Consider the following 26,314-nt stretch of genomic DNA (forward strand, 5'->3'; position numbering starts at 1 on the left):
CAAGGGGGCGATAGCCAGGAGGCATGCCCTGAAGAACACCCATAGAATGGTGAGCACTCTATGTTACAAACTTCAATTTTTCTGGTTAAATCTGCAGAGGTAACCTTAGATTCCTTATGGGATCTTATCGCTGGCTTTGCAAAGTCTATTACCCCTAAATTTCAACACTTGGAAGAGAAAATTACAAAACATACTAAAGAATTGAATGATTTAAGAAAGGAATTGACTAATTCAAATGCATCTATACAGAAATTTGAAAAGGAAATCTCCATGTCTAAACAACTTCAAGAGACTCTGATTAAAGATAATACCAACTTGAGAAGGAAAGTTGAAATACTTGAGAATAATTCTCGTAGTAATAATTTAAGGTTAATTAATTTTCCTGTGCTTGATATGGTAACTCCCAGAGACAGGGCAGGATTAATTCATCGAGGGCCCCTAGGCACACAAGTACACTGGGCCCCTGCCCTGCCCCACCCCACCATGCGCCCAGGCGGAAACAGGAAGCTGCATCAGAGGGAAGCTTTGGGCAAGCAGCACCGCTTGCACAATTACAGTTCCCGTTGCCTTTCTTATCCGCGTTGCTTGCTTGTCTTACTTTCCGATGATGGGGGGGGGGAGCGTTGCTGATCGGGGTGGGGCCCGCATTGCCGATCGATGCTGGAGGGGCCCATTGCCATTTTGAAAAAACAATGTTGATGCCTTCCTTCATCGGGCCCCCCTGACCATTTCGGGTCCTAGGCACATGCCTACTTGGCCTATTGGTTAATCCTACCCTGCCCAGAGATATGCTTAAGAGATATTTAGTGGAAATTTTAGAAGTATCAGAGGAAATGTTACCACCATTTTCACGTGTTTATTACTTACCTGTTAAAGCTCATGAAGAGCAGCAAAAAAATTTGGCTCAACAAGCCTTAAATGTTTCAGAACTATTAGAGACTTCCAATAAAGACAGCATTACCAGCAACTCTGATTATAACTGTTGCGCTTCCGTTAGATAAAACATGGTTGTTAAGACTTTTCTTTAAAAATAGACAAAAAGTTTTTCTTGGTTGTAAAATACAGATGTTCCCTGATTTTACAAGGGAGACGCAGAAGCGCCGCCGTGAATTTCTTCTTTTGAAACCTGGGGTTACATCTTTGGGGGCTACCTTTTATTTGAGACACCCATGTAAATGTATTGTGTGTTAACGTTCTGTTAAGTATGTGTTCTTTGAACCATCTCAATTGACAACCTTTGTGGTAATGTCTCATCTGGATAGAGGACTATCTTGAACCCTATATGATAAATATGAGATCTCACCTTCAGTGCTAGAGCTTCTAGCATCTTGCTATAATATATTTTATTTTTCCTAGTTTTTGTTATTTTTTCGCTGCTTCTAAAACTTGGATCTAGAGAGAGGACTTGAGCATAAATAGTTAAATAATGTTTTCTTTATTGGATGTATAATTAATTATATGTTACTATTATTATTGCTTTCTGTACAAGTGTTATGCTTGAATTTTAAATTGAAAATCAATAAAGATTTAATTATAAGACACAGAACTTGGATCCCCTGAAGAAGCTAGTATGTGAAATGGGTTCCCGTTGGACCACAAGATAAGTGCTGATTTATTATTTATATTTATTCATTGCATCATGAATTAGATTAGTTATATGGAGGGTTTTTGTGTGCCTATGAAAGATATCGAGTCCATATATGAGGTGTTGTGACATATGCTGTTATAGTTCACCTCTGGACCTCTCAGGCTTTTCCCCTCCATTCTAGGTAGGTTGAGATCTGTTTTGTTGGATATCTTTTACCAAAGCAGCATAAGAAAATTATCAATATTACAAACCTATGTGATCTCAAATATCATATAGTATGCTAGTCTCAACTATTCTTATATTAAACTAATGAAAGATATCACAATCTACAAAGAATCTCATTTTCTAAAGACAGACTGACTTCAAAGAAAACTTACATTTGTACAAGCATTTAAAGGATATAATGCAAGATGACAGAACAGTGCATATGGCTTTCCTTATTTTAGAAACCTGTTCTACATTATGATCTTCTTACAGGGGACTGAAAGATTGAGAAAGACATTTCAGTTACTCAGCAAGTCTCTTCAGAAAATGTAGTCTTCAAAAGGCTAAACTTAGCTTTTTTCTTTTTAATTCTTAAGAATAAACTGAAGCTCTACTCCACTATGTTGTGCTGTCATTATGTCCTTAACTTGATATTATTTTCCAGTAGATAGGTAAGACATTCTAGACAAGTGAACATTCCAAGTGGGTTATTTCTCAATGGCCGCATGCCATATGCAAAAGGAATCCACTCCAGATTTTTTTCTGCAACACTTCTCTACTTTACTGGGAGCTCTAGCACCACCTCCTCCAACACAGGATGTGAAGTATGAACACCAATGAGAACAATCCCAAGAAGCAACTGTTCTGCTCAAAGAAGCAACATGTAAAACTCAAAACCAAACAGCGAACAAAGTATTAAAGGACCTCAGGAAAGACCCCTGCATGCATTAGGAACATATATACAGAATTATTCCCAGTCCAAAGAGCTGACTGGCATCCAAGAATCAACTTGGAGAGGCATAAACAGAATGAGACCTTAGGCAGGTGCAGGAAGGACAGGGTGGGAGTCTAGAATGTCTCACCTATCTACTGGAACAGATAACATCAAGATAAGGACAATCTCTTTTTCCAGTGCAATAGGTGAAACATTCTAGACAAGTGGGATGAATAAAAACAGTCCCAAAAAAATAGGGCTGACTATGCTGACCCTCAAGACCGAAGACCCAAAGGCAGAATCCTGTCTTGCCACCACATCCACTCTGTAAAATCTGGCATACATGTGCAGAGTAGACTAAGTAGCAGCCCTACAAATCTCCTCAAGGGAGATTGTCCTAGCCTCAGCCCACAAGGAGGCCATACTCTTGGCAGAAACTGGAGACTGTTTAGCATAAAGAATCTAAGCTAACAAAACGGTCTTATAGATCCATCTGGAAATAGTGGCCATGGAAGCAGGGAGCATCCCACTTAGGAGAATGAGTCAGCACAAAAAGATGGTCAGAGGCGAAACTCATTTATGACCTCTAGATAACGCAGAAGAACTCTGTACATCCAACTTCTTCAAAATATGATCCTGTTTCCTAAACCAGTAGGCTGAATAACAGGCAAATGCACTTCTTCATTGACATGGAATGCCGATACCACCTTCAGCAGAAATTAAGGAACGTGCAGAGAGAGATCCTAATCTCTGAAATCCTCAGGAAAAGCTCTATAAGACAGAGTCTGAAGTTCCGAGACACACCTCGCTGAGGTAATGGCAACCAGCAAAAACTGCCTTGAGCTTTAGGTCCAAGACAGAAGCATCCTTCAGAGGCTCAAATGGAGCTTTAGTGAGGCCAGACAAAACCAAGTTAAGAACCCACGAAGCGAACAGCGGTTTGAGTGGAGGTCTAATGCGAATAGCTCCTTTCAGAAATCTGGCCACGACAGGGTGAGATGGAAGCGGACTATGGTCCTGGGCTCTGAAGTAAGAGAGCCCAGCGACTTGGACCCGAAGGGAAGCCACAGTGAGGCCCTTGTCAAGACCCGCCTGGGAAAAGGCAAGCGCTACTGAAACTGGAGCAGAATACGGCTCCACATTTTCCTGATCACACCAATGCTCCAAGCCTTAGCATAGGCAGACACAGTAGTCAACTTCTTAGATTTCAGAAGAATAGAAATGACTACGTCAGAACAGCTTTTGCACTCTTAACGCTTAGCGCTCAATAGCAAAGCAATCGGGATCCTCAATGAAGACTGGACCCAGAGAGAGGAGGTATGGAAAAGCCCACAACCGAAAGCTGTGACCTATGCGAAGGCATATCAGATCTGCAGACCACAGTCTGCAAGGCCAATCTGGAGCCTCCAGAATGACCCTTCCCTGATGAGTCACAATCCCGACCTATCATGGGACAGGGAGGAAAAACATACAGAAGAACTCCCTGCAGCCACAACTGTACTAGAGCATCAAGGTTTTCGCTTCCGGTCTCGGACCTGTGACTGAAGAATCAGGTGGCTTTTGAGTTCCTTGCCGCTGCCATTAGGTCGAAATGAGGCCAACCCCAGCACCACACAATGGTTTGAAATGCTGCCAAGGACAGTGCCCACTCACCCAGATCCAAAGTCTGTCTACTGAGGAAATCTGCTTGAACACTGTCAACTCCCACAACATGTGCTGCCGAAAGGGCCTAGAGATGACACTCAACAGAGAAAGAGCAGGTGAACTTCCTAAGCTAGAGAAACACTCTTGGTTCCTCCCTAGCGATTAACATATGCCATGATGTCGCATTGTCGAAGAACACTCTGACTGCTAGGCCTTCCAGAGTCATTTGCGATTTCACCAAAGCGAATGGACCAGTTCCAAGAGGTTGATTGACCATTTCCTCTGAGAGGGCGTCAAACGTCCCAGAATGGGATGACAGTTGTAATGGGCTCCCTAGCCGTGGAGACTGGCATCTGTCATCACAATCACCCACGATGTAGTCCCTGAAGAACTACGGAAGGATCCAAAAAATTCCTGCTGGCCCGGGTCTCTGGAGTCCAAGGAAGAGCTGCCTGCAATACTTCCATCTGCAGAGCCCAGAGTGAGAGCAACGCTTGCTTCAGAGGACGCATATATACCCTTGCCCAAAGGACCACCTTTATGGAGGCTGCTATGGACCCCAGGACCTGTAATAAGTCCCACACAGATGGAGCTGCTTTTTCGAGAAGGTAAGAAATCTGAGAGTACAGCTTCTGACTGCTTGCCTCTGGAAGATAAACTTGGCCAGCTGTCGTGTCGAACAAGACCCCCAGATATTCCAGGCACTGTGTCGGTGTCAAATTGCTTTTCCTATAATTTATGATCCAACCCAGGCCTTCCAGGACCTGGACCGCCTGATCCACCTTGCGCCAACCCTCAGTCAACAAAGGGGCTCTGATCAGCCAAACGTCTAAGAACAGATGCACCTGCAGCCCCCATCTACCTCAAATGAGCTGCCACGACCACCATCACCTTGTTGAAGGTATGAAGCACAGTAGTCAGGCCAAAAGGCAGAGCTGAAAACTGGTAATGATTTTCCAGAACACGAAACTGGAGGAATTTCCAGTGCGCCTGATAAATAGGAATATGTAAATAAGCCTGTGAGATCCAGAGAGGCAAGGAACTCTCCCGGGGCCACCACCACTATGACAGACCACACTATCTCCATGTGAAAGGGTGGAACTTTGAGCACTGCATTGACATGCGTAAGATCCAGAATTTGTCTCCAATTGTCTGAGCCTTTCTTTGGCATGATAAAGTATATAGATTATCTGCCCGAGCATTAGGAGAGCACTGGTTCTATGGCCTGAATACCCCAAAATCTTTCTACAATGGCTTGCACTTTGACTGCCTTGCAAGGCACCCCGCGGGAGAGTCCACAAACTAATCTGTGAGAAGTCAGACAAATTCCAGCTTGTAGCCAGAGTGAATAACGTCCAGAATCAACTGGTAGGACGAGATACACACCCAGGCCTGCAGGAACACTGAGAGTCTGCTCCTAATATGCAGAGACACCTCCCTCGGCCTGTCTCATAAGTCACCCCCAAAGCAACAGAAGTATTAAATCGGATGGAGCAATGGATGACCAAATTCAGACTACAACTAAACTCAGAGAAAACAAAATTTTTCATAGCAGCGCCATACCCACTTGACACTAAAGCACCAATGTGCATCAACAACCTTAGTTATCCAATTCAACCCACAATGAAGATATTGGGTGTAACACTGGACCAGAACCTGACCATGAAAGACCAGGTAGACTCCTTGATCAGAAAAATCTTTCACACCCTCTGGAAACTTCGGTCCATCAGAGCTTACTTCGATGCCTCATCATTTTGAATTCTAGTACAATCCCTTATTCTGAGTCAACTTGATTATTGTAACATCGCCTACTTGGCACTCCCCCAAAGTACATGCGGCGATTGCAACTAGTTCAAAATACAGCGGTTAGACTACTTTGTGGACTGAAGAAGTTTGATCATGTGACACCTTCCTATCGACTTTTACACTGGCTACCGATGGAGGCACGTGTGAAATTCAAGTTTGGTTGTTTTTGCTTCAAGGTACTCTATGGCTTAGCCTCTAAATATATAACAGACCTTTTCTCTTTCTCAACCAACAGACACAAGCGAAGCTCACACCTGAACTTCGTTTCTCCACCGGTTAGAGGTTGTAAATTTAAAAGTCATCATCAACATCTTCTCGCATATCAAGCAGCATTATGGGGTAAAGACCTTGAACAATTGCTTGTGCCTACTACCTATGGAGAATTCAGGAAACGCCTGAAAACATATCTATTCCTGAAATACTTAGGAAACCAACCTATTCAATCTTAGTCCTTAACAACCGAGCGCAAGAACCACCTTTCGCTAAATCTGTACTTTGTTTATTCATTCAATCTGTAACTTTGTTTATTCACTCAATCTGTAACATTTCTAATCATTGTAAACCGCATAGAACTTCACAGTCCTGCGGTATATATACTGTTGTTATTATTATCACTGTACCTTTTAATCAGAGGGAGCCAAATGGGAGGTGGAAGGCTTGAGCCAGAGAACCTCTGCCTGTAGCCCTGTGAAAATCTCTAAGACATGGAGCTTGAATAAAGAAAGGAACACCTGGAGCTATGAAAATCAGAGCTTCCCAAACCTCTAGAGGGTTTTGGGTCTGGCATCAGGCAGAGTCTTAGGGTGACAGTCCACCACAGAATTCATGAGATTGTCCAAGCCCTTGGCAAATAACTATTGCCCTTTAAAAGGAAGCCTAGCAAGAGTAGCCTTAGAGGTGGATTCTCCGGCCCACTGTCTAATCCAGAGCATATGGTGAGCAGAGATTGAATACGCTGACACCTTACCCACCACCTGATAAGGTCATACAGGGGTGTCAGCAACATAATATACTCTAGCAAAAAAAAAAGCTGAGGAGGCGGCTCCACAGCCTCATTTTCCAGAATACGTAGCCTGGACAAGCAAGTGCGCGTGACAAAGGATGCCACAGAGGCAGTTTTGACTCCTAAATCCGCTGCCTCAAAAAGTCTCCCGAGAACCACATCCTTAAGCACCACACCACCCTCACTGGGAAGGAAGGTGCATTTAATCACCTGCACAACCAAAGAGTCCACTTTAAGCTGACCAATAAACTGCAGACACTCCTGCTGTATAGAGTACAAACAGCACATAGCCCTCGTCACCTTGAGAGCGCCTTCTGGAGAATCCCATTGCTTTGAGATCAGAATGCTCATATCAGGATGCCAGGAAAAAGCGGAAAATTGAGCTCATACTCTGTAAAGGAGAGAGGAGGTAGAAGGAGCCAGTTGAATGAGTAAATTCAATTCCTGCAGAGTCTCCAAAATGAGATCAGACAAAGCAGCAGACTTAAATGAAGAACCGTGGAATCATCCCCAGGATCTAAAGCCTGAGAAAAATCTGAAGATCTGACATACTGTCCCAAGTCCCCCTGCCACATCATACATTGTGACAGCCTTTACTCACTCCTGTGCTGGAAATGTGCTGCAGCCTGCCTCAGCTCTCATACAGTAGCTGGAATCAGAGAATCACTGCCTCATGTTAGTAATGCCTCTTTAATGCTGATCTTCGGGCTGCCAGTCAAACACGGTATCTGACCGTACCTCCACCCCCACGGACCGATGGATGCAATCAGGGAAGCGCGGAGGTGAAAAAACACAGCTGGCATCCTGCGAGACACTGCTGAGCCTCCTAGGTATGCCAAACAGCCTACACTCAGACCCCTGTTTGACAGGAGGAGAGAAAAAGTGGGAATGGTCCCAAGCTCCCAACAAAAATATGCAGGCTGGCCAATGGGTACCACCAAGGATTGGCCTGTCAGCTGCAGACCGAAGCCAGTAAGTTCTCTATGCATGTAGAGCTGAAGAATCACTCCGAGCACAAAGAAATCCTGCAAACTGGACAAAAATGCTGAAGAAAATAAGAAAAAAGGAAGAGCAGAACAGAAACACTCCTTCAGACAAACGTGCAGAAGGGAAAAACTGCAGGTGGTGCTAGAGTTCCCAGTGAAGTAGCGAGTCACAGAAAAAATCTGGAGTGGATTCTTTCTGCATATGGCACATGGACATTGGGAGATAATCCACTTGGAACATTCACTTGTCTAAAATGTCTCACCTATTGCACTGGAAAATATTTTATGGCACTACACTGTTCCAAAGAGCCAAAATGTGGCCTCCTAGTCTCAAGAAGAATAAAATCTAGACATTCCACAGAACTGATAGAGACTATATATATAGGAACAAATATTTGATTTGCTTAGCTTTGTTTGTTTAACTGTCAGGCATAACATTAGATGATACATCACTAATGAATGCAAAAACAGACCCTGTCAAACATTCAAACAACTCACCTCTGCATACTTTGCTGGAATATCCGCTTTCTCAATGCCATAGTGATGTTTACAGCTCGTGGCTGCAGCAACCTGAAGCACAACCTGACCCACTCCTATCAGTTAAAAGACAAAAGGCATAGTTAAAGCCAGCCCAATAAATTCCTAAGGCACCCTAAAATACAAATGCTTATCACATGCTTAATGATTTCATTGTTTAAGCACAAACTAGCAAAAATGGGAAATTATTATTATAAAACAAAGCATTATTTGCATTATTTTCTAAAAATTAAGCCTTTCTAGCTCATTCTCTCTCATTAATTCTCCAACATTCTGTCTAAGAGCAGCCAAGCAAGTATGCAACGACTAAAATCAGTTTAATCTACCCATTCCTTATCAGATGAGGCAACAGCAGCTAGCCACCAATAACACACATCACAGATAAGTGAAATTATTTTTTACCATAGAAATGAATTCTGGCCTAAGATCATCAGAACAGTTCATGTGTGGGCAGAGATAGTGATATCAAACTTAGCAGCCCGGAGTATTTAAGTACGTAATTTTGAAGTTCTCCCACAATGCTCTGGAGAAGGTTGAAAAACTAAATCCACTAGCAACTGTGGAGGAGAGCAGTGAGACCTTTGAGGCAACATAACAGCTATAGTTCAACACTTGCTAAGCAGTCAAAAAGTATTAATAATGTAATGTCCGTGAACAATAATCTGCAATGCAAAGAATAAACATAAGAATGCACACGTGATATGAGCACTGAGTTTCTAATAACCACATATCCGTGCCGGCTAAAAAGTACTTGTAGCTGCATCATACACAACATACCCTGTCAGACCTTAAATTTACTGTATTGGACTGTATAACCCACTCCACGGGTGGAGATACTGCTCGTATTTTGTGGAGGAAAGAGCAAAAATGGATATACACATTGAACACTCTCCACCCACATGGCCTTAATAATGAAATCGAATGGATTTCCTTCCTTTGATGTCTTACAAATCATCCATAGCTCTCATAACATCTTCTTTGTTTTCGTTGTCAGTGAATGAGTGATGTCATCACATGTATCACGCATGGGTTCCTCCTCCCCCTCCGGTTTAAAAGTCGGAGCGGTGGCCGGCGTTTCCCGTTGCGTGGAATCTTTTTGAAGTGTTACCTCTTTAACTGGTATGTACTATTTGTGTGCTTTCTTTTCACTACGGCAGCTACAAGTACTTTTTAGCCGGCACGGATACGTGGTTATTAGAAACTCAGTGCTCGTATCACGTGTGTTGAACTATAGCTGGTGGGATCTCCTGAAGCAGACGCCGAAACGGGGCCGCGTTGGAACCCTGTTGAACCCCTCCTTCACAAAAGCTAAGTGAGATTTATCTAACATTCCAGTGAAAACCTGAATGCAAAAACTTTTGACTATTTTGAAACATATTCAATTTTATTACAACATATACAAAGTTACAAGTTTTGTTACACCTCAGAGATTGACCTGCTATAATATTAATGGCGCAATGACTGGATGGTAAACTCTTGCCCTAAGAGGGGGTTACCTCCCCCTCTTCAGTTTCATTTCTCTGAGCGAAATAATTGAAAAGTGGGTCTCACTCTCTGAAGTTGTAGTTTAATTCAGTCAGTTTTTTTGATAGTAGCCAAATTACTTTACTGACTCCTTTTTAGGATACATTGTCCCTGTATTTTGTTTGGTCCGCACAGGACCGGCAAGATCGACGAGCTGTAGTTCATGCAGTCCGACAGTGTGCTCTCTCCCCTCCCAGCGGCTCTCCTTACTTACAAGCGCAGCGATTCAGAAAGGAAGCCTTGGGGCTTTTGCTGAGTCGCGGCCGTCTCTGATGATGCAACTTCCGCTTTCCTCGGAGGCGGTGCGACCCAACAAAGGACCCAAGGCTGCCTTCCTGAATCGCTGGGCTGGCAAGTAAGGAGAGTTGCTGGGAGGGGAGAAAGCCACAGAGGCTGGAAAGCTGCTGGGCATGGTGAGAAAAAAAGGGACTGCTGCTACTGGGTCTGGAGAGGGATAAGGAGAGATGCTGCTGGGAGGAGAGGAGGGAAAGGAGTCTGGGAAGCTGCTGGGCAAGGGGAAAAAGGGACAGCTGCTACTGGACCTGGAGAGGGATAAGGAGAGATGCTGCTGGGAGGGGAGGAGGGAAAGGAGTCTGGGAAGCTGCTGGGCAAGGGGAAAAAGGGACAGCTGCTACTGGACCTGGAGAGGGATAAGGAGAAATGCTGCTGGAAGGGGAGGAGGGAAAGGAGTCTGGAAAGCTACTGGGCAAGGGGAAAAAGGGACAGCTGCTACTGGACCTGGAGAGGGATAAGGAGAGATGCTGCTGGGAAGGGAGGAGGGAAAGGGAAGGGAAGAGAGTTACTGCTGAACAGGGGGAAGAGGGAAGGGAGAAGAAAAAATGAAGGAAACATCTGGCAGGGAGATTAGAGGAGGGGAAGGGGAGAGACAGGAATGAGATGGGAAGGGGGGTCAGCAGAGAAATTGAGAGGGACAAAGATGTTAGATCTGGTGTAGGAGAGATAAAAATGAAGAGAGCAGTGAATCTGGAATGAATCATGTAAAAACGAGAGAGGGGGCATAGGCTGGATGGAAAGGGGAGAGGGGCATAGAAAGAAGACAAACACCATATGGAAGGGGGAGAGGTCAGACAGTAGATGGAAGGGGCAGATGCTGGATTGAAGAGACAGAGAAGGCAGACGCTGGAAGGAAGAGAGTGAAAAGAAGATGAAAGCAGAAACCAGAGACAACAAAAGGTAGAAACAAATAATTTTATTTCTATTTTGTGATTTGAATATATCAGATTTGAAATATATATCCTGCTAGAGCTGGTGTTAGACATAACTTGGGGACTGCAAAGTCCAGGCAGTGGCTTAGGGTTCTCTCTGACCAGGGGGGCAGTTGCCCTAGTTGCACTCCCCTAACCCTATTCCTGCTATGTGTGACTGCGGTATTCTGTTAGCATGATATTTCTGTGTAGCATTCTGTAATAATTTGGCTTATTCAGTTTTCTTGATAGTAGAGGGGAGACAAGGGTTTTGTTGATCCTTGCTCTGTATTATTTGTATTTATAAAATGACAATTGTACAGAATATTGTTTCTTTTTATACTTTAATAAAATACATTCAGAATAAAATCATAATTTAGGCTTGTGCGGATGGGATCAGATGGTTTGCGAGGACCGAGCTCGCGGAGACGGGGCGGAAACGGGTTTTTGGAAAACTGGAAAGAATCGAAAAGAATATTTGTGAAGATTGAAGAACTGATGATATTACGTAATTAAAAATACTTTAAGTAAATTATTTTTCTTCTAAGTCTTGAGTATTTAACCCTCCCACAATCTCAAGGGCACTCGTCCTCCGCGCCTGCTCATAAATTTGTGGAGTATGTAACTTGTCGCTCATGCATATTTTTTTTCGCACACACCTCATCAATCCTTAAATTTCAGTTACGGTGTCAAAACCTGGACACAAATCCTTTTTCTGCCTGGTACTGGTTGAAAGGCTAAAGCCACAGTTTCAGTTGAAACCGAAAATATATGCTTTGTCCCATTTGACTCCCTTTCCCTCCCCTCTGAACAGAAGTTGACCCCACCCCCACCCCAAAATCTTACAATTCCTGGTGATCTAGGATAGAAGGGATCCCCACAGTTGCTCCTGCCCATGTTGGCTCTGCTCTCAAAATGGCTACCATGACCTCTAGTGGCAATCCCACGAGCATGCTGAAAATAGCCTCTCTGTGGAGATATGATAATCAGCTGTCACTCCAAATGTGGCATCAAGACAGCACTGTTGCTTGTAGTTTTAGTTTTCATTAGCTGAGGTCCATAAGGAAGGAGGTTATTTTGCTTGGAGGTAAAATATGGTCTCATTTAAATTATTATATATATTTTCTGGGTGACTCTTAAAAGAATTTTCAGGCTCTGTTGGGTATGATGAAGATGCAAAGTTTTAATCAAACTTGTGGCATGCATAAACTAGATTCTATGAGCAACAAGAGCAGGAGCGCGAGTTGGCGCTGCTGCTCGGTACTGAGAGGCATCCTTACTGGCTCCCGCAAATTCTCGGTAGCGGCTAACACGCAGCAATGCTCCAACATCCATTAAATCCCTAAGGGCATCGGAGCAATTTCTGCAGCTTTGTAAAAGGAGTCCTCAGTGATTTCCAAACCTATCCTAAGAGAACCCCAGCCAGTCAGATGCAATTTCTACTAAAAGCCAGTGCCAGGATCTTATTTCAGGGTGGATAAAAATCAATGATTTAAATAAATAAATTCAGATTTTTTTTTAATATGTTTTGAGGAAAAATCTATCTAAAGATAGTTTTCTATTTAAGATACATTATAGTCTAAATGTTATTCATCATGAAATATAGATTCGTTTTTAATTATATAGCATGAGGTTTACCGTATATTCATGCTATGTTTATATTTTTTGGTAAATGAATTCCATTAATCCATTCATAATGTCATGGGCAATTTTTCTATCTAGAAGATATTATTACAGATGCCTGGTTTTGCATTTCTGAAAACTGTGAATTTGTATCTGCAGAGATAACAACCTGCTGCTTCTTCAAAGCAAAAATATTATGTTTAAATGTATTTATTAAATTTCAGTGTGCCAGCAAACATTAACAGCAAAACCAATCAGTACATTTACAATTATGCACAATTAAGAACCTCACCCCTCTCCATTCCTCCCCATCCCCCCCAACACAAACAAAAACAAAAGGAGAAACGGGACGGGAAAGAAAAGCACAATCAAATTATAAGTTCAGTAGTCGACTTCTAGCTAGAGGAGTAAGGCTCAACCAAAAATGTTCCCATATCAAACAGAATCTGCGGCCCAGGCCAGAGTCCAAGTCTGAAAAATGCAGCCTCTCCAGTGAAGCTTGTATGATCATCAGTGATCTCCATTGACTGTAAGTCGGGGGTTCACTTGTCAACCATTGGGACAAAATTGCCTTCTTGCCCAGTAACATTATTCTAGCCACAAATGCGGAAAGTCCTTTGGGCTTGGGAGAAGCAATAGTATAAAAACCAAATAGTGCTCTGGGAGTCGGAGTCCACCGTCTACCCCAGAGAGATGTGGTGTAGAGACAGCACAGTTACTTACCGTAACAGTTGTTATCCAGGGACAGCAGGCAGATATTCCCACATATGGGTGACGTCACCAACGGAGCCCCGCAGCGGACAGCCTCGAAAGCAAACTTGCTTGAAGATCTCGAACTTTCGAGTGCTGCACCGCGCCTGCGCGCGTGCCTTCCCGCCCGAACTAGGGGGCGCATCTCCTGAGAGGATCCTCAGTTCAGATACCTAGCCAAGAAGCCAACCAGGGGAGGTGGGAGGGTTGTGGGAATATCTGCCTGCTGTCCCTGGATAACAACTGTTACGGTAAGTAACTGTGCTTTATCCCAGGACAAGCAGGCAGCATATTCCCACATATGGGTGACCTCCAAGCTAAGTAAAAAGGGATGGAGGGAAGTTGGCAATTTACGAAAAAAGATTTTGCAAAACAGATTGGCCAAAATGGCCATCCCTCCTGGATAAAGTATCCAGACAATAATGAGAGGTGAAAGTATGAACCGAGGTGAAAACCCTGGGAGAAGAAGCCAGTCCGAAGGGGAGAACTTTGTACTGAAGATGAAGATTTCCTACTTGGAATCTGAGGTACTTGCGAAAAGCTGGATGAATGGGGATATGAGTATAGGCCTCTTTGAGATCGAGGGAGCACATCCAATCCCCATGATCCATCAAGGAATATAGAGTTGGCAGAGTGAGCATTCGAAATTTCTCTTTGACTAGAAATTTGTTGAGAGCTCTGAGATCCAAGATCGGTCGCAAATCCCCCGTCTTTTTGGGAACTAGAAAATAACGGGAGTAGAATCCCGAGTTCCTTTGGGAGAGAGGAACTTCCTCCACAGCTCGCAGGAGAAGAAGAGCCCGAGCTTCTTGAAGAAGAAGAGGAAGATGCGACTGATTTGAAAGACACTCTCTTGGATGGCGATCTGGAGGCACCTGAAGGAGTCGAAGAGAGTATCCCTCTCTGATAATGGTAAGTACCCAGAGATCTGATGTTATGAGCTCCCATTGATGATAAAAATTGGATAGGCGACCCCCTATGGGGAGGGGAGAATTTGGAAACAGAGAAATTTGAATGCTCAAGTTGAGATTGTCAAAAAGACTGAGCAGGCTTAGTGTTAGCAGGGGTCTGTGACTTTTGTTGTCGTTGTTGTGGAGGAGGCCGACGAGCAGGAGGTCTAGAAAAAGCAGGAGTTGTTTTCTGTGGATAGCGACGTGGAGTTTGTTTGAAACCTCTAGTTGGTGTAGGTTTAGGTTTTGGACGGATGAGGGAAGCAAAAGAGCGCTCATGTTCTGAAAGACGTTTTGTAGTTGCTTCAATAGAGTCATCGAATAATTCATTTCCTTGACAAGGAAGATTAGCCAATCTATCCTGAAGGTTAGGATCCATGTCCACTATCCTTAACCATGCTAATCTACGCATGGCTACTGCAAATGCCGAGACTCTAGACGAGAGTTCAAAGGCATCATAGGAAGCTTGTAGCATGAATAGTCTCAATTGAGAAAGAGTCTTAAGGATATTCTTAAATTCTGATAGACGATTGGTGGAGACATCCGGGTAAAAGGAAGACAAAATCTTTAAAAAATGATTGAAATAGGACGTAAAAATGTAATTATAATTCAGAACTCTATTTGCCATCATAGAATTCTGGTATAAACGTCGACCAAATTTATCCATGGTACGGCCTTCCCTACCAGGAGGAACTGAAGCATAAATTTTGGAGGGATGTGCTTTCTTCAATGATGACTCTACCACCAGAGATTGATGAGAAAGTTGAGACTTTTCATATCCTTTAGATGGAACCGTTCTGTAACGAGATTCCAATTTAGATGGGATGGCAGTGATAGAATAAGGAGTCTCCATATTGCGAGTGAAGGTCTGCTGGAGAACAGGAGTCATAGGCAATCTGAGTGACTCTTTAGGAGGATGGGGAAGCTCCATATCCGCCAAGTACTCAGGAGTATATTTAGAGTCTGAATGAAGGTCTAGTTTGAGAGCTTGACCCATATCAAAAATAAATTTGGCAAAAGAAACTGATTTTGGATCAGATGATTCTTCAGGAGAGCCACTGCGAGATTTATGTTGTACTGAGTAGGATGGAGAATTTTCTCTAGAGTATGTGGAAATGTCCGATTCCATACGCACAGTAGGAGAAGAAGCTGTACTGTGAAGTGGAGTAAGAGAATGTTTCCTCTTCAGACTCCTGGATGGAGAAGTACCCGGTGTACGTGGTATAGAATGAGTCGAGGTGTGTGGAGAACTGTCTCGACGAACTGGCTTCGATGGGGTTCTGGATCGAGAAGGGCTTCGAGTGGAGGCTCGATGGTGAGAACCCTGCTTCGCCTTCGAAGAACGAGACAAAGAAGCCTCGGTATCCAACGTCGAAGACTCCCTCCGAAGCTTGGAGGCCCCATGTCTGGAATGCTTCGACCGATGCTTCGGAGGAGGTGAGCCCGGGGACGACTCCGATGAAGAAATGTTTTTCGGTGTCTGGGATCGGCTTCGGGAGACTGGAAGCTCCGGTTGAGTGACAGGCTGGTCAGCCCGAGGCAAGGTCGAGGACGGGACCAGTTGAGCCACCAAAGAATTAATCTGAGTGGTGAGGATAGATTTTAACATGTCCTCCAGCATCGGCACCGAGACAGAAGGTTCTGACCTCGTATGTGCAGCAGTACGCTCCGAAGAGGGCGACCTCGAAGGTGAGTATTCCCTTATCTTGGAGGTACGCTTTGAAAGTGGTCGTGCCGAGGACTCTGGTGGCTTCTTGGATACGGCACCTGAAAGGGAACTCGGAGACTTACCCCCCATAGAAGGCTTCGTGGAAGACGTCGTCTTCGAGGCAACCGAAGTAGAAGAGGTCGAGGCCTTCGAGACCGAAACTCCAGCCGGAGTCTGGGTCGAGGCCTTCGAGACCACAGGTGTCGAGGTCGTCGGAGTCGAGGCCTTCGAGACCGGTGCAGCCGCCACGGTCGAGGCCGGCTCCGAAGATTGCTCCATACCGAAAAGTTGAAAAAATTGAGCACAACGCCGCCGAAAAGCTCGTGGAGTGAGGGTAAAGCAGCGATGACAATCTTCTGGGGAATGAGAGGAACCCAGGCACTGTAAACAACGGCAGTGGGGATCGGTGACCGAAATCACCCGATTACACTGTCGACAACGTTTAAACCCGGTAAGAGGCCGGGACATGGAAAAAAGAATATACTTTTTTTTTTTTTTTTTTTTAACACGAAAAATAAAAGAAGATAAAATTAACACAGCGACCGACTTTAAATTAAAAGAAACAGCCGCGGTGATGAGAAGGCAATGCTGCAGAGAAAGAAAGCGTGTCTTCTTGTCTCCGCGGAAATAAACGAACTGAGGATCCTCTCAGGAGATGCGCCCCCTAGTTCGGGCGGGAAGGCACGCGCGCAGGCGCGGTGCAGCACTCGAAAGTTCGAGATCTTCAAGCAAGTTTGCTTTCGAGGCTGTCCGCTGCGGGGCTCCGTTGGTGACGTCACCCATATGTGGGAATATGCTGCCTGCTTGTCCTGGGATAACCAAGCGCTGCCAAAATTGAAGAATACTAAGGCAAGACCAGAACATATGTCCCAGCGAAGCATGTAATTGAGTACATTTCAGGCATTGATGTACCTGGGTGATACCCATCTGATAGGCTCGAATGGGTGATATATAAAGGCGAAGTACAAACTTAAGCTGCAATTCCCAGTGAAGTATATTAGTGGACACTTTCCTCAAGTTTTTCACCACTTGCTGTACCTGACGAGTGGAAAGCTCACACTGGAGATCTTCTGCCCAAGCAGCAGCTAATATAGTAAAGTTTGGGCCTGGTTGACAGTCTTGAATACCCACATGATGAAAACGGAGAGGAATCAGTTGTTGTGCTGATAAACTAAACATCTCTGAAAGTGCCTCCTGACAAGCATCCGACAAGTGACAAGCAGGTAGGGAGCGAACATAATGTCTGACTTGTAAATATGCAAAAACGTCCGTGTCAGAAAATCCAAATGTACGTTGCAAAGAAGCAAAGGAGGCTAATTGACCCCCTTCAGTAAACAGTTGGAAAACATATCGTAAACCAGAGGTGGCCCACCGCTGAAAAGATACAGATTGCATTCCCAGTAGAAAATCCCCATTTCCCTGAAGTGAGAGAAAAGGAGAAATCTTATGCGACAGTTTCAGACAACCACACACCCAGCGCCATGTCCGCTTTGCAGGGGCAAATATAGGATAATGTGCCACCCCAGAGCGGAGAGTCGGTATTGTGACATGTAGAAAATAACTAATATGATAAGGGGATAACAGTGACAATTCTAAGTCAGTAACAGAGATAAGAGGTATCCCGAAACCAATCATTAATATGCCTTATTTGGCAGGCCATCGCATACCAATGAATATTTAACAATCCATATCCTCCCTTATCTTTAGGAAGGCAAATCCTAGCAAAGGTCATACAGGGTTCCCCCCCAAAAAATAACATATCGTTGAATCCCTCTAATAAGTTGAACCCTATGGGCTAGGGACAGTAAGAGGGGAAGCACCTGAAATCAGTATAACCACTTTGGGAAAAGTAGCATATTGTAAAGGGCCACCCGTCCCACTACAGACAAAGGAAAAGTTTTCCAAAGTTGGAGCAGCTGTAAAGTGTCCTCCAGCAAAGAGGTTACATTGTAAGTACAGTGGTACCTCGGTTTACGAGTGCACCGGTTTGCGAGTGTTTTGCAAGACGAGCAAAACATTCGCAAAATCAGCGCCTCGGAAACCGAGCGCGCTTCGATTTGTGAGCGCCCCCCCCCCTGCGAACCGGCTCCCTCCCTCCTGCGATCCGGCACCCCCCCCCCCCCCCCCGCCGCCATCGGGCACCCCCCCCGCCGCGACCTGAGGTCCCCCCAACCCACCCGAACCCTCTTCTTACTTTTCTGTAGCCTCCGCTGCGGCACCGGCACCAGCACCAGCATGTCCTGTGCGTGGTGCCGGTGTCTGAAGATCTGCTTCCTGTGCAAGGCCTGAGAGTTCACGACGTCGAACGTGAACTCTCAAGGCCCAGCACAGGAAGCAGATCTTCAGGCACCGGCACCACGCACAGGACATGCTGGTGCTGGTGCCGGTGCCGCTGCGGAGGCTACAGAAAAGTAAGAAGAAGGTTCAGGTGGGTTGGGGGGACCTCAGGTCGCAGCGGGGGGGTGCCCGATGGCGGCAGGGGGGTGCCCAATGGCGGCGGGGGATACCAGATCGCGGAGGGGGGAGGGTGCCGGTTCGCGGGGGGGCCTTCGGGGGGAGCAATGCCGGTTCTCGGGGGGGGGGGGAGCAGCGCTGCTGGCCTCGGGGGGGGAAGGTGGGGGGGGGGAAACATATCAAAGCAAGTTTCCCTTACTTCCTATGGGGAAGCTTGCTTTGATATACGAGCATTTTGGATTACGAGCATGCTCCTGGAACGGATTATGCTCGTAATCCAAGGTACCACTGTATATAAGGTAGAGAGATCCCTAGGTATCCACATCCCCAAGTACTTGATAGATGTCTGGGCCCAAGAGAACGGAAAGTTACCCTCCCAAGTGTCTGATATTGTAGAAGGAATAGCCAAAACCGTGGATTTTTGATAATTAAGGGCACAGCCAGAATAAAAGTGGAATTCCTCTAAGCAGTTCAAAAGGTGGGTAATGCAGTGCTGTGGTTGAGTCAGTGTAAAAATCAAGTCATCTACAAAGGCTAGTACCTTGACCGTCTGACTAGGAAACACAACTCCCACTACATTCAGATCATTAATTATGGTACATAGGTAGGGCTCTAAATAAAGTAAAAAAAGGAGTGGAGATAACGGGCATCCCTGTCGGGTTCCTTGGCCAATCGGAAACGCTTCAGTCATGATCTCATTAACCAACAACTGTGCAACCGGTCCTCTATATAAAGTCCGTATCGCCCGTGCGTATCAGCTGGAGATGCCTAAATATTCCAAAACTGCAAACAAATAATTCCAATCTACCTGATCAAAAGCTCTAGCCGCATCTAAACTAACCAATAACATGGGTATATCCTGGGATTGAGCATGGGCCATGGCCAAAAGCACCTTCCGGACATTATGCACCACTTGTCTACCCTTCACAAATCCCACCTGAGCAGGACCTATAAGTTTGGGAAGGAAAGAAGACAGGCGGATCTGCCAATATTTTGTCAAAAATTTTTAATATCAACATTAAGAAGCGATATAGGGCGATATGAGTCAGGAGAGGTGACATCCTTGCCCGGTTTTAAAATTAGCGTTATGAGGGCTTCTTTAGCTCCTGCAGGAAAACTCCCTCCCTCTATAACACGATCATAATAGTCTCGCAATGGAGGTCCAAGCTGAGATGACAGCAGCTTATAAAATTTGGCGGTAAAGCCGTCGGGTCCTAGGGCAGAATAATTGCATTGAATCTGAATCGCCTTCTGTAATTTTTTAAGGGTAAGGAGCGCATTAAGGATCTCCACTTCTGATTCAGTTAACTTCGGGAGACCCGAATCCTCCAAATAATCCCCCAGAAGAGTATCCACTCCCCGGTCCCTGCACTCATAAAATTCTTGAAAATATTTTAAGAATATATTAGCTATCTGGTCCATTTTATATTGCAGAGTTCCCACTTCATCATTGGGACCAAATATAAACCACTGTCCTCTCGCCCTTTTTATCAAATAAGCCAATAATTTCCCTGAACGATTACCATAACGATGATATTTAAATTTCTGGTAAAACAGCATCTTTTGTCGTATGCTCATGTATATGGGAATTAAAAGCCGTTTCTATAGACCAGGGGTAGGGAACTCCGGTCCTCGAGAGCCGTATTCCAGTCGGGTTTTCAGGATTTTCCCAATGAATATGCATGAGATCTATTTGCATGCACTACTTTCAATGCATATTCATTGGGGAAATCCTGAAAATCCGACTGGAATATGGCTCTTGAGGACCGGAGTTCCCTACCCCTGCTATAGACAATAAAGTTTCCTTCAAGGCTGGAATTGGGCAAACAATGTAATGGCGCTTTGCAGCTGCCAAATCACATTCCAAACGAAGACTGCCTCTAGATAACCTCCTATTGCGCGCGATGACATAAGCAATACAATCCCCCCGTAATACTACTTTAGCTGTATTGCAAATAATTCCGGCTCATGAAGATGCTGACCATTAAATTCCAAAAAATTTTCCCACTTCTCCTGTAGAAAAGTGCAAAAATGTGCATCCTGAAACAAATAGCTAGGGAAACGCCAGCAAGAGGGACCTTGGATACCAAAGCCCAAATTGATATCTATCCAGATCAGTGCATGATCCGAAATAACCGAGGGTCTAATAGTGGCCTCGTCAATATTAAGAAAAGACGGTTTAGTAGTTAAAATGTAATCGATGTGAGAAAGTGTACCATGAGCACGGGATCTATGTGTATAATCTCGCTCCTGGACATAAAGCAAACGCCAAGGATCAACCAAATCCAAGGTTGTACATAAATACGGGATGCCACGTAGACCTTCCCCCCTAGATGGAACTCCTGGGCTGGACCGATCACAAGTCTGATCAAGTACCTTATTGAAATCACCCGTCACATACACTGGGTCAGCTACATGCTCCAACAGTATAGCAACAATATGTTCAAAGAAGAAATGATCATACACATTGGGGGCATAAACATTTAGCAAGTAAAATGAATAGGTACCCACTGTAATATAAAGTAATAGAAACCGGCCCTGCGGATCAGACTCCACAAGGCGGGTCTTACACGGCAAAGATTTTGAATTAAAATAGCTATCCCAGTTTTTTTCTGGGGAGAGGAGGCTGCATATACTGCCCCCACCCAAGATCTTCTCAATTTAGCATGTTCAAAATCTGTCAGACGAGTTTCTTGTAGACAAACTATATCTACCTTATGGCGTTGTAACTGATTCAGAATTTTTGTTCGTTTAATAGGGGATGTAATGCCAGAGACATTCCTGGGCATCTGATGGAAATGATGCTGCATTGCCACACCATTCTGGTAACAGATCCCAGGCTCCCAGCCACACCCAGGACAGACAAAAAGAAAAAATGGGGTCCAGAGAGAATAAAATTTCCAAAGATGGCATGACTTCCTCCCCATCACCAATCATAGCATTCACGGAGCTGTCCCGATCAGAACTCCCCTCCTCAGGAAAAAAGAAAAACAAAAAAGAAGCCCCCTACCTACTCCCCCCACCACCTCCTCCCCAATCCTCCCAGAACCTCCCCCATCCCAATCCAGTCCCTCCCCCTGTGCAAAACACAGCAACAGAACCTCTCCCAAGTGGTCACGCTGGTGTGTAAGGGCTCAATAGGATGCCTTCCCGAGCCCTGAGTCAACAATAGTATCAACACAAAGTAGAGAATCAAAAATATATAGGTAACCCACACAATAGTACAATAAATCTTAGAAAGTATAGAAAGTGCAAACAGGAACCATAATAACAAATATTGTGGAAATACAACTCGCCCCGTCATAGTCCCAAAAAGGTCTCAAACTGAATCCCAGTAAGGCTGCCTCGTTGCAAGCAGCATAGCAGCATACAAAAGAAGGATAGAAAGCGTGCAGTCGACAGCCACCTCAGCCCATGGGACTCTGTGGATACAGCAAGTGGGTGTTGAAATAATTGGCAGCTTCTACAGAGGAATCAAAGGAGTGCCACTGACCATGATGGTGAAATCGCAAGGTAGCTGGATAAAGGAACAAGAAGCGCACCTTTTTCTCCACCAGAGTGGTACATAAAGGGTAGAATAATTTCCGTTTTTCTGTTAATGCAGCAGAGTAGTCCTGGAAAATCCGAATCTCAGCATCCCCAAATTTTAATATATCACGTTGTTGTTTATACTGACATAGAATTTCCACTTTATGATGGTAGTTAAACACTTTGGCGATGATCATCCGTGGTCGTGTGTCCCCCAGTTCGCTCCCGTCCTATATGATGGGCGCGCTCAAGACGGAGGGGGCCCACGTCTCCTCGCATGGGAAAGGTTTCGCGTAACCAAAACTCCAGTGTGTCTAACAGAGCAGGGCCCACCACCGTTTCGGAGAACTCCATAAATCTGAGGTTAGATCTATTTTCCAGATCCTCCAGGCATTCCGCCTGCTGCCGAGTAAGGTCCTTCAAAGCCTGTAGATCGGTGGCCCGGGCCCCCTGAGCGTCTTCTATCCCCGACACCCTAGTCTTTAGCTCATTAGTGCGGCGGACTGTGTCTGTTATAGTAGATTCCAGATGCAATAGATGCTCAGAGAGACGATCAAGGCCTGGCTGTAGCGCCAGCGCTACAGCCTGTGTAATATCCCTCAAAGCCTCCGAGGAAAGATGACTCACCGCTGCCGAAGAGCCGGCCGCCATCTTGTCCTCCGCGGGTCATCAGCAGCGTCAGCAACACTAGGAATTTGTCCATGCACCAGCCCTCCTGAAAAGTGTTGCGGTCTGGGGCTCTACGCGTCCGAAGCTGACCAAAAAAAAACGCCGATTTCTGACTCGGGGCTCGGGAGCTCAGGCAAGTAACGTCTGCCCGGGCTTACTGCATCACGTGACCCCCCTAAAGCAAAAATATTTAAAAATATACATATTTCCTCAATCCATAAATGAAAGCATGCAGCTGGGCGAAAAAGAAAGCCGGCAAACTCTGCATATAAGGTGAGGTGGAAGGAGGGAGATGGCAGAGTGCTGCGATCGGGCGGGACCGCGCAATCCTTGATTGCCTCACTGCGGAGACAAGACCATTCACAGCTCCACAGGGCGGTGAATGGCCTTGTCCCCGTCCCCGCAGCGACCATTATTTCCCCCCCCTCCCCGTTTCGGCGGGTTACCCACGGCTACTCGCAGCTAGCCGTGGATAACAACCACCGTATCATTCTCTACTAAAAACCTCTTCCCTGGTTTTGTAAAAAGAGGAGGGGGGTTAGTTTGTGATTACTTATTCCATACTGGGTGAGGGTGGTTCGGTGTCCTGTGTGTATTAAAGACATGGTTTTCTGTTAGCATTGACCAGCCTTGTTTGGCGAAATGCATCAGGCATGGTTCCTGGGAGCACCTTGAATAAACCTGATTTGAATCTCCTTATTGTCTGCCGATCTTCTTTTGTTCTACATTGGATTCTTTGGCAGACTGCTTGCCAAGTCAATGAAGCCGTCCGTGCAATATGCGATGGTGGCGAAAAGGGCGAACAGAATGCTACGAATGATTAAGAAAGGGATCACAAACAGATTGGAGAAGGTTATCATGCCGCTGTACCGGGCCATGGTACGCCCTCACTTGGAATACTGCATCCAGCACTGGTCGCCATACATGAAGGAGGACACAGTACTACTTGAACGGGCCCAGAGAAGAGCGACTAAAATGGTTAAGGGGTTGGAGGAGTTGCCGTACAGTGAGAGATTAGAGAAACTGGGCCTCTTCTCCCTTGAAAAGAAGAGACTGAGAGGGGACATGATCGAAACATTCAAGATAATGAATGACCACAGGGTCATGGCGTAGTTTGGAGTGGCACACATGAGCAATAAAGAACGAGGCTGTCGTCACCTTGACACCGGCCACAGCTGAATCAAAAAGGTGTTTAAGGATAAAATCCACAGGTCCGTCTTTAACATCTTTCAGGACCACCCCTCCATCAGTAGGAGGGAAGTACGCGTGGTGACCTGAGCTACAGCTGAATCCACCTTCAGAGAAGTAAAGCGCTTGGTAAAACCAACCTCGCTATAGAATAAAGCCTTGCCATGGCCCAAACGCATTTCAAGGGACCCTCCGGGTTATTCCAAATCTCTGACAGGATACGGACCACATCGGGGTTATCAGGAAAGAAGGCAGTTAGCGGCCTCTGATCACTCATGAGAGAACATTCCACCTGGACTGGCTGATCCGGCTGCAGCTTTAATTCTTGCAGAGATTCCGTAATGAGGTCCTCCAGAAGAGCAGGATTGAAGAACCTGCATACTTGTGGGATCGTCAGCCAGGTCCCGGGACTCACAAGGATCCTGATTGCAGGACTATGCCAGATTTGCCACATCTGTGGACGCCGCCGAACCTCCCTACGAGAGCAGAGGGTTCGAGAGCATGCCCGACGCAATTGCAGGCATCGCCCTTTTCCGCTCCAGGATCCCCACCGGGAAACAAAGTAAAAGACTCTGGTCCAGCACAGGCGAAGTCCCACAGACGGCCCAGATGTCAGTGGGGTGACCACAGGCACGGACTTAACTAAGTATGCCTGATAGAGCATATTCACAAATTCCGGGGGGGGGAAAAGATCTCCCGCGGTGAGAGCCGCCCTGTACACCTCAGACTTAGAGTGCTTGGAAGACTTCTTTTTTAAAAAAATATCTTTATTAGCAATTGCAAAGGGAACATACAACCAAAAAGGGAAGTAGATAAAAGCAAGGCAAAACAGCCAGGTAATTCAACAAGTGAAAGAACATGGCAACAATGAGACAAAGTAAATCCCTCAATTGGATGCCCAACACAACTGACATTTTAAGTAATATAAAACCCCCAGGCAAACACAACAAAACCCCAAGCAACCGGCCTCAAGTCACAACAATCACTCACCAGGCACCCCAGCAGTCATGCCCCCCAAATAGCCAAACACATGTGCATCTACCCAGGGGAGAAAGCAAGGAAGAAAAGAGTGTCAATCACCCTGAGGTGAATCAGAGTATAGGATCTGCATCTGCAGGTGCAGTACCAGGACACAAAAGCAAGGCTCTCCTCCAAAGAGCTATGTAACACTGGTATGCAACATGCCCATACTGAGGAGTGCGCTGCATTTCATAGCACCCCACTTCAGCTAAATGAGCAAGCCACTGCAGAAAAGAGGCCACCGTGTCAGCCACCCAATGTTGCAACAGGAGCTTTTTTGCCACCAAGACAGCCATGTAGAGAACCTTTCGCTGGGGTAACGTGAGCCCTCCCTCAATCGAGCCGCGCTGATTTCCCATTAACAGGAAACCATAGTCCCATAGCACAGCGCGTTGAACAAGGCATTCCAAAAATGGAAGAACTTGCAGCCACAAGGCGGAGGCAGGAGATTCCAAAAAATTGTGAGTGAGGGTACCCAAAGAGCAATGGCATTTAGTACAGACCGCTCCCTCTCACAGGCCCATATGGGCCCCCTGCGCCCTGGAGATGTAAGGTCGGTGCAAGATTTTAAACTGCATCTCCCGAAAGTATGTGGAGCCCTCCAAGGCTTGTACATTGGCAAAGAGATCAAGAAATGCCCTCCGATCAAATATAATAGCAAGTTTTGATTGCCACTGTGAAGCCAACCTATCAATAGATCCCAGAGCTGAAGCATTCTTCAAAATGCGATACCAGGTGGCTAATTTGTTCAAAGCAGGAGGCACCTGAAAAAACTGAATGTCCAGGGGACCACAAAGCCAATCAGCCCCCCATTTGTGACCAAGGGACAGGTAGTAATGCCGGGCTTGAAGGTAAGCCCAGAAATGGGTCTGGGGCAGGTGCCAGTGGGATTGCAGCTGAGCAAATGTAGGAAACTGGCCACCCCCCACAGTAAGAAGGTCCTGAAGGGATCTGCACCCCCTCTGCTCCCACTGCCGAAACAAAGAGTGTCCCACTCCCGAAGAAGAGCCAACAATCTCATACAGCTGTAACAAGGGGGAAGCTACCGGAGTTTTTCCTTGCTGACGCCACCGCACAGCCACCACCACAGCCACCGCCACCACCACGCGTGTCGCAAGGGTATAGGAGAAATGTAAATTTAGGCCCCCTCCTAGGTAACCAACAGCAGAACATGAAGAAGGGACAAAACTGAGTGAGGGGAGCACCATGTCT

General features: G+C 45.6%; 1 protein-coding gene across 3 annotated transcripts in view; it reads right to left on the reverse strand.

The window, feature by feature from the left end:
- DOT1L (DOT1 like histone lysine methyltransferase) overlaps positions 1-26,314 on the reverse strand; it is a 604,393-nt gene that overhangs the window by 464,406 nt on the left and 113,673 nt on the right. For all 3 annotated transcript variants that reach the window (XM_033954025.1, XM_033954026.1, XM_033954024.1), the window contains exon 6: positions 8,445-8,539. In XM_033954025.1, coding sequence (XP_033809916.1) covers positions 8,445-8,539 — 95 coding nt within the window. The remainder of the gene's footprint in view (positions 1-8,444; positions 8,540-26,314) is intronic.

Source organism: Geotrypetes seraphini, chromosome 8, assembly GCF_902459505.1.
Source record: "Geotrypetes seraphini chromosome 8, aGeoSer1.1, whole genome shotgun sequence".
Lineage (NCBI taxonomy): Eukaryota > Metazoa > Chordata > Amphibia > Gymnophiona > Dermophiidae > Geotrypetes > Geotrypetes seraphini.